General features: G+C 38.2%; 1 protein-coding gene across 1 annotated transcript in view; it reads right to left on the bottom strand.

The window, feature by feature from the left end:
• BTBD9 (BTB domain containing 9) overlaps nucleotides 1–12,694 on the bottom strand; it is a 447,416-nt gene that overhangs the window by 364,112 nt on the left and 70,610 nt on the right. The window contains 1 exon segment of the mRNA XM_079148343.1: nucleotides 9,761–9,880. Coding sequence (XP_079004469.1) covers nucleotides 9,761–9,880 — 120 coding nt within the window.

Genomic DNA, 12,694 nt, shown 5'->3' with positions numbered 1-12,694 from the left:
GAAGTCAATGAAGTTCATCTCATTGATAACACTCTTATCCACTTTAAAAGACAGGTGGGCGGTCCCGGAAACTATTCCCCACAGTTCCATTAATTCTTGGGTCCGGTTCCGGTTCTAGGGCTTACTGTGTCTGTCCCCTATGCTAGAGGCCCTGGCTTACATTTAGAACCCAAGGTTCTTGGTGGCTTTGCAGTCTGTTCTTTCTTTGCTTCTTCTACCTGAAAGACCCACCATCTCATGCCTCATAGTTCAAGTATCTGTCATCTGATTGTTTCATAAGTTTCATTAGTAAGAGTGGGGAGAAGAGTAGTACCAAAACAGATTGCAAAAGATCTGGAATATGAACACTCACGCCATGAATGTTCACTCCTCACATGCAGCATAAGCCCCATAATCAAGAACCTACAAGACTGTATTTCTTTGCTTAGCAAAAGAAAACACTAGCTCAGATTCTGCTCCAAAAGAGGAACTTTATTTCCCCTCTTAGGAACTTTCACTATTCCTCTGGACAATACCCCCAATTAAAAGTGTCTTTGCAGGGAGTCTTAATCTTATTGAAAGGAAGATTTTAAAAACATAATTTTAATTAAGCCAAGTAAATCCCAGAGTATCTGACACATTATCAAAGGTAACGCAGAGGAGACTGTCACTCATGTATATTCTCTGAGCTTAGGGACATAGGTACAACTATGGTGACAAATGATAAATACACCAATTTGAAAGGTGGCCACAACAAGAACATCTTCCCTAAGAACCCAAAGATGAAGCTAAAGAAACAGAGGGAACCCAATGATGATGAGTTCTGAGTGAAGAGTTTTAGATTTGGCCAAATCCATGCAGGAGTGTACCTATGGAAAGTGTCCTGATACAGAACACTCTTTTTCCCTTATTTTGCCTGAATGATACCTAGGTCCTTTAAGACTCCATTCAAACCCTCTCTGCAGCAGGACTGCCCATAACTATGCTCTGGTGCACCCTTCTATATCTCTATTATCACTCCTATTATATTTCACTTTATCAGGTTTTAGAAGGTTGTCATCCTACTATATTATTAAATTCACAGGAGGGACTGTGTCTTGATACCTAAACTAGATCCCTAAAGTATAGCAGGTATCCAATAAATGTCTTTCAGGTGAATGTCTGAATAAATAAGCCTTAACAGTAATAAAATGGTATTGAGAAGAGGGAAAAACATGAGAAAAAAGGATGTTTAATGATTCACTAGGGAGGTGCAATCTGAACTTAATCCTGGACCTAAGTGCTTGGGAAGCAACTGTCAGCAGAACCAAATATAGTTCGTATCCTTCCAGAACAAAAATCAGACAACGGCTGTTTATGGTAATAATAATGGGTTATTAGTGTCATTAACATCATCTCATGCTATGGGCTTATTAAGACTCTAATTTGTATTCTAAAATTGTAAAACAAAATGCAAAAGGAAAAGGACAATCCTGTTCTATTTTCTCTTGTTCCTATCCCCCCACTACACACAAAAGGAGCTCAACATGTTATTATCCTTTAAACAAAACAAAATAAAACAAAAAAGCCTAGATTCAATTGAATAACTTATACACAAACAGTCATTTCTCAAAGGTCTTACTGAATATAAAGCACAGTGGGTTTTTTTGTTTTGTTGTGGGCTTTTTTTTTTTTTTTCTTAATAAGAAGATTCTAGGTAAAAATAATAGATAATTTCTCAACTAAAAAAAAAACAGCAATTCAGTTATAATATATGAAATTTGTTTATAAACAGCCAAAGCACAACAAACCAGGAGTAAAGAACATCAGGTTCACTCTGTAATAACAAAGTCTAAAATGATCTTAAGGGGAACAAAGGGGCAGGAAATTCAAAAGCTCTATTGACAAACTGACAAAGCACATCTAGATAAAGGATTGCCACACTCTCTTGGAGAATTTTTAAAAAGGAAACTTCCCTCAATTGCTCATCATTATTAGTACACGTGCACTTGTAGTCTGGGTGCCTATGATCAGCCCCAGAGTGTGGTCACGGCTGCCCCTCTCTCACGGCATTCCTGGAAACCGTTCCTCCAGAGAGGCAGCAGCCTTCTTCTGGGCTTCTGTCTCCTCCTGTGCTAAAACAGAGCTATGCCTCCCTCTCTCTTATTCCTGCATTTGGTGCTGGGGACCAAACCCAGGGCCCTGGTGCAGGCGAAGGCACTATCACTGAGCCACACCCCCAGCCAAGCACCGCTGTCCTCTTTACCTCACATCCAGCAGTGGCAAGGACAACTGTGAAGCCACACAGATCTGGTTATAAACTCAGCTTTCTAGGGCTCAGTTTCTTCATTTGTACAATTAAGATAGTGGTTCTTCTCTCACCAGGCTATTAGGAGAGTGCCGAATGTGCACAACCCATGGCAAACGTTCAGTAAATGTCAGGCTGCTCCTCCCTTCCCGCCCATCCCTGAGGTCCTGCAGGGCTGTCTCTCTTTATCCTCATTCCTCCTTTCTTCCGTTTTCTGATTCCTCATAATATTTTATGAATCTATTTCTTTTAAGTTACTCTCCTATTTATTTTGAAATTCTAAAAGAAGTCTAAAAAACGTATTTATATGAAACTGAACACTATATTGCAGAAGCCCACATAGCCTAAGACCTTTGCAGATGACGACTCCAGAGCACCTGAATGTACATTTACGGACTCTGGGCATAATTAATGCTCCACATCAGTAGAAGACTTAAATAGTACAAATAGTTTCACATGTTATTTCACAAATCACAGACTTCAGAACAATTTATATTTAAATATGGTTTTATAAAAAAGTAATTTCAAATTCTCTTTGGCTCTAAGTAAAAGTGTTATAATTTAGTGACACCATGTGGCTACACTTTGCTTTGCATTCTTAGAAGAAAACGCTCCTCTGTATGTGGGGTTGCCCTATGCTAGTTCAATTCTAGGTAGAGGAAAAACTGAAACTGGGTTGACTCAAACCATTCTTTTTTATTTTTTTAAAGTAAAACTATTCCTGCTTCTTTTACATCTGAATAAGGCATTTCTTGAATTATGAAGAAATACATAAAGAAAGTAAAGGCTCAGCATAACTTTTGCTAGGATTCTAAAGCCTCCTGGTGAATCACTGAATAATGTGAAGGTGTCTGTCTTTAAAAACACATAAATGTATCCACAACACCCAGTTAGGAGGTGAGGGGAAAGGAGAAAAGCAAGAAGGCACAAATGTTTTCATCCACTGTTAATATGGCAGAGGGAAGACGCTTCCATAAATAGCATGACCATTTTCTCATTTAAGTCCTCCTACATCTGCAGCAGGTGTGGTACTAGAATCTAATGAGAATGGGTAAAAAAAAAAGTTATGCTGCACCTAATGGACAGCAGGGATGGGGGAACCTGGAATGTATTGTAGCAATAAAGGAGATGAAAGTGCCTTGTAGGTAAAAACATTCATCTAATGAGGCCTCCCACAGTAGACCAGCCACTCCAAATACCATTCCACATACACCAAGTGTCGAAAACAACCACCAGAAATGTCGCTCCCCTCATCTCACTTAAAACACCCACTCCCCTCTCTGGCCTTCCCTGACTAACCTGCTTAAAATACACCCTCCCCGCCTTCACCACTGTCACTATCCAGGGCCATCTTCACAAGGCCTGTAATGACCTGATGTGTTCTGATGTCGCTTGTTTATATCTGTTTCTCCCAAATTCCATGAGCGCAGAAATCTCAGCGGTCTTCTTCAGTGTTATGACCTCAGTACTGAGCACAATGCACAGCACAAAGTAGGCTCACTTATTTGTTGAATAAAGTGAGTGATGAGTGAATAACCAGATGGATAAATGAAGACAAATCTATTTCCTTAGCTGGTGAAGCATGCCTAAATTTCTTGTTGTAAGTGAAAATAGAACCATTTCAGTGAGATGTTTATCATCACTGTGGCCTCTAATGTAACCCCCTGAGACCAGAAGACAGGCTGGCATCTGTAATACCCTTTCTCATTTCTATGACACATTTGGCGTGTTGTAATTTCTTATTCTAAGAAAAGAGGAAAATGGAAAGAAGGGAAACTACAATAATTAAAACATTCCACAATAGTCAAAGGAATCAATGGAACAGAGAAGTGCACAGGCTGGAATTCAGCATGTGATAAATATCACATTAAGAAATGTGATAAGAAATCATTATTAAATAAATAGTCTTAAGTAAACTGACTGGCCTTACTTGAAAATACTTGAAAAAAATATTCTGGATGCAATTTATGTAAATAGGAAAAAAAATAAGTACAAGAAAAATATATGAAAATATACCACTTTAATGTTGGAGTGAGGAACACCTTTCTAACTAAGCATGATGCAAAGCTAAAATCATTCAAAAAGACAGATTTGAGTACATTTTTAAAATATTTTTTTATATTTTAAATTTCTTTTTAGTTGTCAATGGACATTTATTTATTTATCTACATATGATGCTGGGAATTGAACCCAGTGCTTCACACATGCTAGGCAAGCGCTCTACTGCTAAGCCATAACCCCAGCCTTTGAGTCCATTTTTTAAAAGATTACAAATAAATTCATTCTTTCTACTTTAAAAAGTTAACATATGGCAGAAAGTATTAATAAAACACTAGAAACTAGTAACAAATTGCACCATACATGATAGGAAAAAAAATATTATTATACATATAGATATATCAATGTATCTATGCACAGTTCTCACAGCCCAAAAAGAAAAAATCATCCCAGAAGAAAAATATGCAGAAGACAAAAATAAGTTTTTCATAATAAGAAGTAACAAATGGCCAACTCAAAGATACTTTAACTCACTGCTTAAGAAACTCAAAGTGGGGCTGGGACTGTAGCTCAATGGCAGAGAGCTTGTCTAACACGTGTGAGGCATTGGGTTCGATCAGTACCAAATATAAATAAATAAAATAAAGGTCCATCAACAACTAAAAAAAATTAAAAAAAAAAAGAAAATCAAAGTAAAAAAAAAAAAAAAAAGGAAGTTTTTACAAAATATAATTAATTACACTGGCACCATGCATTGATGAGGGTTCAGAGAAAGAGGTATTTTCACATGAAATTGGAAAAAACTGGATAAAGTCTTTCCACAGGGCAAGTTTTACCAATATTTAAAATACATACTACATGATGATTATATAATGAAAGAAATTTCCATCTGAAAATTAAAAACAAAAAGAAAGAAAGAAACCCAGTCTCACGTTATCAGGTTCACCGCTGCCATGCTGTGCGCTAAATGGTCAAGTGGCACCTGTCTCAACACCCATCTGCCTTGGCTTCAGTAAACTACCCTCCTCCAATTCTCCTGATCCCTCTGACCAGCCCCTGGGGTTAAGTGCCTTTGCCACCCATTCTTTGCTCCTTGAGAACTCTGCTTTTAGCCCTACTATTCCTCTCCCTCAGCTCCCAGGTTTAACCCCCAAATCACATTTGTAATTCCAGCTACCAGTCATGAAAGTTACTGCGGTCTGGACGTGGTCTCTGTCTCCTAAAGGGTTATGTGCTATAAGCTTGGACCCCAATCTAACAGTTTCAAGGGGTGAAGTTTTAAGAGGTGAGACCTCCTGGAAGGTGATTAGGTCATGGGATACCATCCTGCAAAGGATTAATGTAGTTCTCACAGGACCAGACTAATTCTCACAAGAGTAGATGGTTCTAAAGTCATGGCCCTCCGTGTGCTTGGTCCTTTATGCACATGGTCATTTCTCTTTCCACCTCTCCACATTTTAACATAGTCATGGGGGCCCTTGCTAGATGCTAGCACCAGGTTGTACAGACTTTCCAGCTAAAATGAGCTCTTTTATTTAAAAAGTCCAGGCTCTGGTGTTTTGTTACAGTAACACAAAACAGATTATGACAGAGGCCATGTTGTCAAGTCTTCTTATATTTCAGCAATATTATTTGGCTGACAAATTAATAGTACCACATTGAGAAACAGCTAGCTATTATTTTTTAAAAATCCCCAGAGTACTCAGTATTTGCCACTCCTTACTGGTATTTTCTCTTCAGTCCTAGGCTCCACAATCCATAAAAACTATGGAAAGGACTAGGAAAGAGCTGAGTAGATAACCAAGATGGCAATGTGAAGCTTGCAGACTGGGGTAAAGCATAAGTTGCATTCCCTGAGAAAGAGAAGGTTGACAAAACATAATAGGGTTCTGAGAGCACATAAAAGACTGTACATGAATTGATAAGCCTCTTTCATCTCTGGCTAGGAGCTAAGTGGGATGATTGGTCTAAGTTTTGGGCTACACAGAGCAGTACCCACTTAACCCACAAAGATTCCTAAAAAGAGTTGACAAAGAGTAAATCATTTCTCTCCACCCACTATCATGCTCGGAACAATCACTAGCTTTGATGCCTTACATTATCCTCACTGCTATTAGATAACATCCACTAACTTAGCAAGGTAAATCCTGACTGAATTACACTGCACAAGATATATGAATGGCAAATTTTATGTTATATTATATATTTTACCAAAAATTTAAAAATTGTTTTATTAAAAACAAAACACAAAAACTGCTGGAAACACACAAAAAAGAACAGGTTGTTAAGATAAAGAGAACTATTTAAGACATGTTTTGGACTGCTACATACAGACTGACTAAATTAAATACCAAAAAGATGTGGCTCCTGAAATAAGGATCAGTGTCCTCTGAGTGACAGCCACACCAAAGAAAACGCCAAGATGACTCTCCTCTGAAGGTCAAACACCAGTTGATAGTCTCAGAAATTAGAAAAAATAATAAAAACAACTGCTCCTTACTGAGCCTCTGCTTCCAGTCAGGCACTGTGTTCAGTACTTGTAAATACTCTGTCATTCAACTACCTAAAGAGCATGTTGCTTCTGTTCCTTAACCAGGGCTCAGAGACGTCACTTCATCACAATGCAAGCAAGAGGTAAGACCAGGATTTGAGAGGAGTTCTGACTACACAGCCCACAGCTTCTCTATGACACAATGCTGATTTCTATTCAGTTTTGCCTGGACTTGGAAAGAGGACTGAGTGATCTCCTTTTCCCCAATTCATGGAGTATCTCTTCTGTGAATGTAATGAACAAAATCTTTCATCAATACATTATTGTAGTTTATCCTTCAAGATTAACCTCAAAATTCACTTTCCTGAGGAACAGTAGGAAAGTGACCTTTGCAAACAGTACAGAACCATTTACTATTCTTGGTAGTTTTCCAGGATTCATACTTGTCTTAATGAATACACTGATAAATTCTACCAAGGAACACAAATACGTATTAATGTTACTTTCTCATTATATAGTGCCTTGACACCATGAAACCTGTACTTAAAAGTGTTTATAGAATACCTATTGCACACAAGGTCACAGTCCAAGTACTAAGCAAAAATGCTAAAAGATTAGAACCTCTACTCCTTGCCTCTAAATGCTTACAATTTTAGTATCAAAGCAAGATAAACTCACAAAGGGCACTGAAGAGAAAGATGATACCCACACATGCAAATTAACTAACATAACGCAAAATGAACATTTAACTTGCTAAGGAAATAAAGTATTTATTTGTCCAGTGAAATTTCTGAAAGAAGTGTGTGTAGATCGTTGTTTAGACAGTCCATAAATGATTGTGAAGAGAAGAAATACCAAGACTTCCTTGGGTAATCAATACAGACTTATTCTTAGATTCATTTTAAAAATTATCAAAACTCTAAATGATTATCAAAGGCTGAGTTTATGAAATAGGTAGCCATTAATATAGTAATTATAAGGTTTTTAAAAACTATTCCTTAGTAATGTGGATATCAGGACTCCTTCCTTTTCTTTTTTCTTTTTAAATTTTTTGTAGTTGTAGATGGACAGCATGCCTTTATTTTATATGCTATTTTTTATGCGGTGCTAAGAATTGAACCCAGTACCTCACACATGCCAGGCAAGCGCTCTGACACTGAGCCGCCAAGCCCCAGTTCCATCCTTCCTTTTCTTGTTATCACCATCTTCAATACCACCTTTGCTCACTTTCAGAGCTGGGAGCTGATATACCAAGACAAAAGCTTGCATCAAAAATACAATCAAGGTCTAAACACATAAAAACTACATTACTAAAGTCAAAGCCAGACAGGAGAGACAAAGTAAGAAAAGAGGAGGATAAATAATACTCATTAATACATAAAGGAAAGTATGTTCTCTAAAAGACAGAGACCATGAATGGAGGCATGTCTCCCTCCTAACAACTGGAGCTGTGAGGTGGGTAAAGCACAGAGACTGTCATGGCTGGTATTATATCCATGATGATTTGTTCTGGGAGTCATATTTTTATTATTTCAAATCAAATACACTTCATATATCAGATAGATGCTTTGACTGTTATCCTGCTTATTTTTTAATCTGATAAAACCATAATCGCCCCAGTCAATGCAGACTTGATCTCCTCCTCCTCATTGGGTCCCCTCTGTCACTTTCCACCTACGCCTAGGCAGCTCTGAGATATGGCCTCTTCACTCAATTTCTTGTTCCTCTTATTTTAATCCATTCAAAACTTCTCTGATAAAAGAACTGCCAGACCTCAGTTACTTTAGTCCCTCTTTAGGGAAATAAAATTGATTTTCTTCATTTTCACACAAGAGGATAGAATAAATATCCTGAGTAAGAATATCATGTCCAGTCATACTCATAATAATAAATGTAGGCAACATTCTTTGCGGTACCAGAGGCTGAAAGGTTTTGTGGCATTCTTGTGCTGAAGAATTCAGCCTTATGCCATGACACCATGAGTTTAACAAGTATGATGGTGACTTCCGACCAGGAGACGAAGTGCTGTGGGGCATCCTCAGTCTCCTCCAATCAGCCACAATGGGCAGTCAGCTGGGGCTGCAGGGGAGGCTGGGGAAGAGAGCCTGGGAAGAACCAGCTTCATATTCTCTCTAGTTACTCCAGCCATATCCCTCCCCCACTCTCTCTGTCTCAGCTGATTAAATGAACCAAGGGCTTTCTGCCTCTGATCCTTTGACTTGAAGGTAAATAATATTTGAGGGCAATTTCCAGCAGGAAAACCACAAAAGAACAACACTACAGAATTTCAGGGACCTTCCAATTGCATTTTGTAAGTTTTGCAGGATTTCAGAAATTTATTTTAAACAATGTCTTAAACCTAAGGGTAGAATACAAAATATTGGAACAGTAGCTTTTTAAAAACGATCTCCCATCTCCCGGGTGCAGCAGTACCTTAACAATAACAAAAGCTGAGGTGCTGTGGTGGAAGGGAGGATGGGCACGGAGTCCTACAGAAGTCTCCCGGGCCCCAAACCCAACCCCGCCTGAAACACCTGTTCTGTCAAACCCCATCTAGCCATGGACACACAAGACAGAACACAGATAGCTGGAACATGCACCCTGCCATCCAAAAGCCTCCTCCTGGCCCAGGCATTGACAGAAACGCCTCCAGAAATCTCTCTCCTGGCTTTTGTGGGAAGAACATGCCCCTAATGATTCTGCTTTCAATGTATAACATGAAGTTTCAAAGCCATCTCCCCTTTCAAGTGTTCCCTGTCCCTTCTCATTCTTCACATTTTTGCAAATAAATATGGTAAAAGGCATGTTGAATAGTTCCATGCTGCATTCTAAATATTAAGGTGCATGATTTTCCATATTTTCCCGAAGTTTTTCCTCCCTTGGGTTGTTTGGTAGTTGATACCCTGAAAAACTTCTTCCACAAGACAGAAAAATGCAGTATCCATCTCAAAGCTCAACTCTCCTTAAATAAAAATCAAAATCATTTATTAACCATGAGAACTAACCTGCAGACACGGGCTGGAAAGTACAACTTTTGCCAAGACCGACACAGATATTGCGAATGATCTATCACTCTGATCCAATCAAGTTCATCCATTGACACTTCGATAAAGTAGGAATAAGACCTATGAATCAAAAGGGGAAAGGCAGGCAAAAGGGAATTAAAATAGCAATGCAAAGCTATACTTAAATAAAACATTACAAAGTACCAAAAATAAAGAATTAACTAATTACATTTTGTGTACAACAAATTCTGATAACTACAAAAGACACATATATCCCTTTTTTGAAGCATTCACCCCAGTGTATTAAAATTCTCTCTCAGTTTGTCTACCTTATCAAATCACAAACTGCTTAAGAACAAGGACCACAGTGCAGCAAATATTAAGCATGCAAGACATTTGTTCCTTTTCAAATATGCCCAGGATGCCTTGGTCACATCATATTAGCAGATTAATAGAGCTGATAGGGAGAGAAGAGGGATAGGAAAGGAAAACAGAGAAGCAAGAGGTGTGCCTTCTCCCACTTTGGTGCCTGGTCTGGGTGCTCAGCCCTCCCCTCTCCGGGGAAAAGCCAACTTGGAATGGTTCCCCACACAGGCCAGCTTATATCCTGCTACCTCTTGATCTCCTACCATCGGGCACACACAAACAGCCTGCAGAAAAATAAATGATATGGGTGAAGAGATAATGTGTGTTTCTTTTGGGTACAACTTTAAACTAGCCAGCTAATAACCTGGCAGTAATGAAAATAGCCCATCATCCTCCCCTAGTCAGCTACCCTGGACCATTACATGCTGGTCCCATACTCAACAAATCTATATTCCCTTGTCATAAGCCAAATTTAAATTTGTGATGCAGTTATTACTTGTACTGTAATATCAACAGGAACAATCTTGGAAGATTTAGGTGATCATAAATGTCAGCTTGCAACCTACAGTTGTGACCAGAAAAGGTCAGCTTATTTTGTGTCATCCCCTCATTTTCTGCTGTCCCCTCACCTCCCATTCATTTTATCGCTCAGTCTCAAACTGGTTATAACCTTTTATTGAACCTCTCTGGGTTATCAGTAATGCAGGATATAATTTTACAACATGTCAAAATCTTTTCGGCTCAAGATTCTGAATTTTTCACCTTTGCTTACAATGATAACAATTTCTGTGAGAAAAGAACAGTTATATGGTAAAGTTAAGCCCCAGTGAATGTAACAGAGATATTAAAACAAAGTGGCCTATAAATGCTTAACGTCATGAAAACAATAACTACTCAGTTTCAAATATAAAAACCTTTCTCTTATTAATTTGTACTTTTGTACTAATTTCATCATTAATTAGATGAGCAAAATATTAAAGCTTTTAGAACCATGCCTGCCACATAATAGTAATGAAAAGTGTCATATAAATATTAGCATTACATTGTTATTATTAGAGACAAAATCTTGGAAATGAGATGTGAGTTAGCTCTACTTTGTCAATTAAAAATCAAATCATATCCACCAAGACACACGTCAGTATATATTTCCTTTTAATAAAAAGGAAACAGAAGGGCTGGGGAGATAGCTCAGTTGGTAGAGTGCTTGTCTTGCAAGCACAAGGCCCTGGGTTTGATCCCCAGCACCGCAAAAAAAAAAAAAAAAAAAAAAAAAAGGAAACAGAAAATGATAATCCGGGGACCTTCAACACCCACACACCTGGGAAATCTGACTCATCCCATAAAGCTTCTCTCAGACCTGACTCAAATGGTCCAAAAGGTGAGGGTGGTGGCCTCAGAAGAAAGGCACTATGCCTCTCAAGGTTTTCAGGGCCTCGTCACCATTACTATAAGCCCTTCATGACCAGACCAAAGAGGCAAGAAGAGGGCCTAGTTCCTGAGAGGCAGAGTTTAGGTTAAAGATAAGCAGAAGCAACACAATTCAGGAGATCAAGAGACAGCAGGATATAAGCTGGCCTGTGTGGGGAACCATTCCAAGTTGGCTTTTCCCCCTGAGTGGGGAGGGCTGAGCACCCAGACCAGGCACCAAAGTGGGAGAAGGCACACCTCTTGCTTCTGTTTTCCTTTCCTATCCCTCTCTTCTCCCTATCAGCTCTATTAATCTGCTAATATGATGTGACCAAGGCATCCTGGGCATATTTGAAAAGGAACAAATGTCTTGCATGCTTAATATTTGCTGCACTATTTTGGTCACAGTTTTGTTCTGGTACTTCTGCCATCATGGATGGATACTGTGGGTGAAAGTATCACAGTGGCTGGAAGGCAGAATCCTGAAACCACTGAGGAATGTGGGTTCCTAGGCTGGAGCACACCAAATTTTTTCACAAATTTCTTTTGTTTTGAGGATGATATTTATCCATATAATATGAGATAATTTCTTTCTTTATACATATAATAAAATGCATTTAAAAGGTTGTTATAATATCCAAAAGTAAGAAATTAAGTGAATAATGTTAACCTAAAAGGTAGAATACAAGACTACTATTGAAAATAACACTTTAGAGGAATATTCTCAAAAGGGTAGAATGTTTAAAATGTATTAATTAAAAAGTGGTTAACTTTTGTATATCCTATCTTTATTTTGTAAAACTACACGCAGGTGTTTGTATGAGTATGTATGTGTACGCATGTGTCTAGGTATAATTTAAAAACACTAATTTAATATATGCAGAACTGAATAATGGGTGGAGAGATTATTACCAATTTTTATTTTCTTCTATGTACTTTTGATATTTTCTACAAAAAACACATGTTCAGTACTTTTTAAGTTGGAAAAAAAATTGTATTTTTAAAGGAATATAACCTTTCACTCTTCCTACAGAACCAACTTCAAGAGAATCAGCAGAATGATGCCTAAAACAAACCATTAAAATCTGTAAAACCAAAGTAGATGGCCACAAAGTTTGGTTACCTCCATCAAACAACGTCAGTTTCTCTCTAATGACTCAC

Source organism: Sciurus vulgaris (genome assembly GCF_902686455.1).
Source record: "Sciurus vulgaris genome assembly, chromosome: 7".
Lineage (NCBI taxonomy): Eukaryota > Metazoa > Chordata > Mammalia > Rodentia > Sciuridae > Sciurus > Sciurus vulgaris.
The sequence above is the reverse complement of the archived record's forward strand: the minus strand, read 5'-3'. Positions and strand labels throughout refer to the sequence as shown.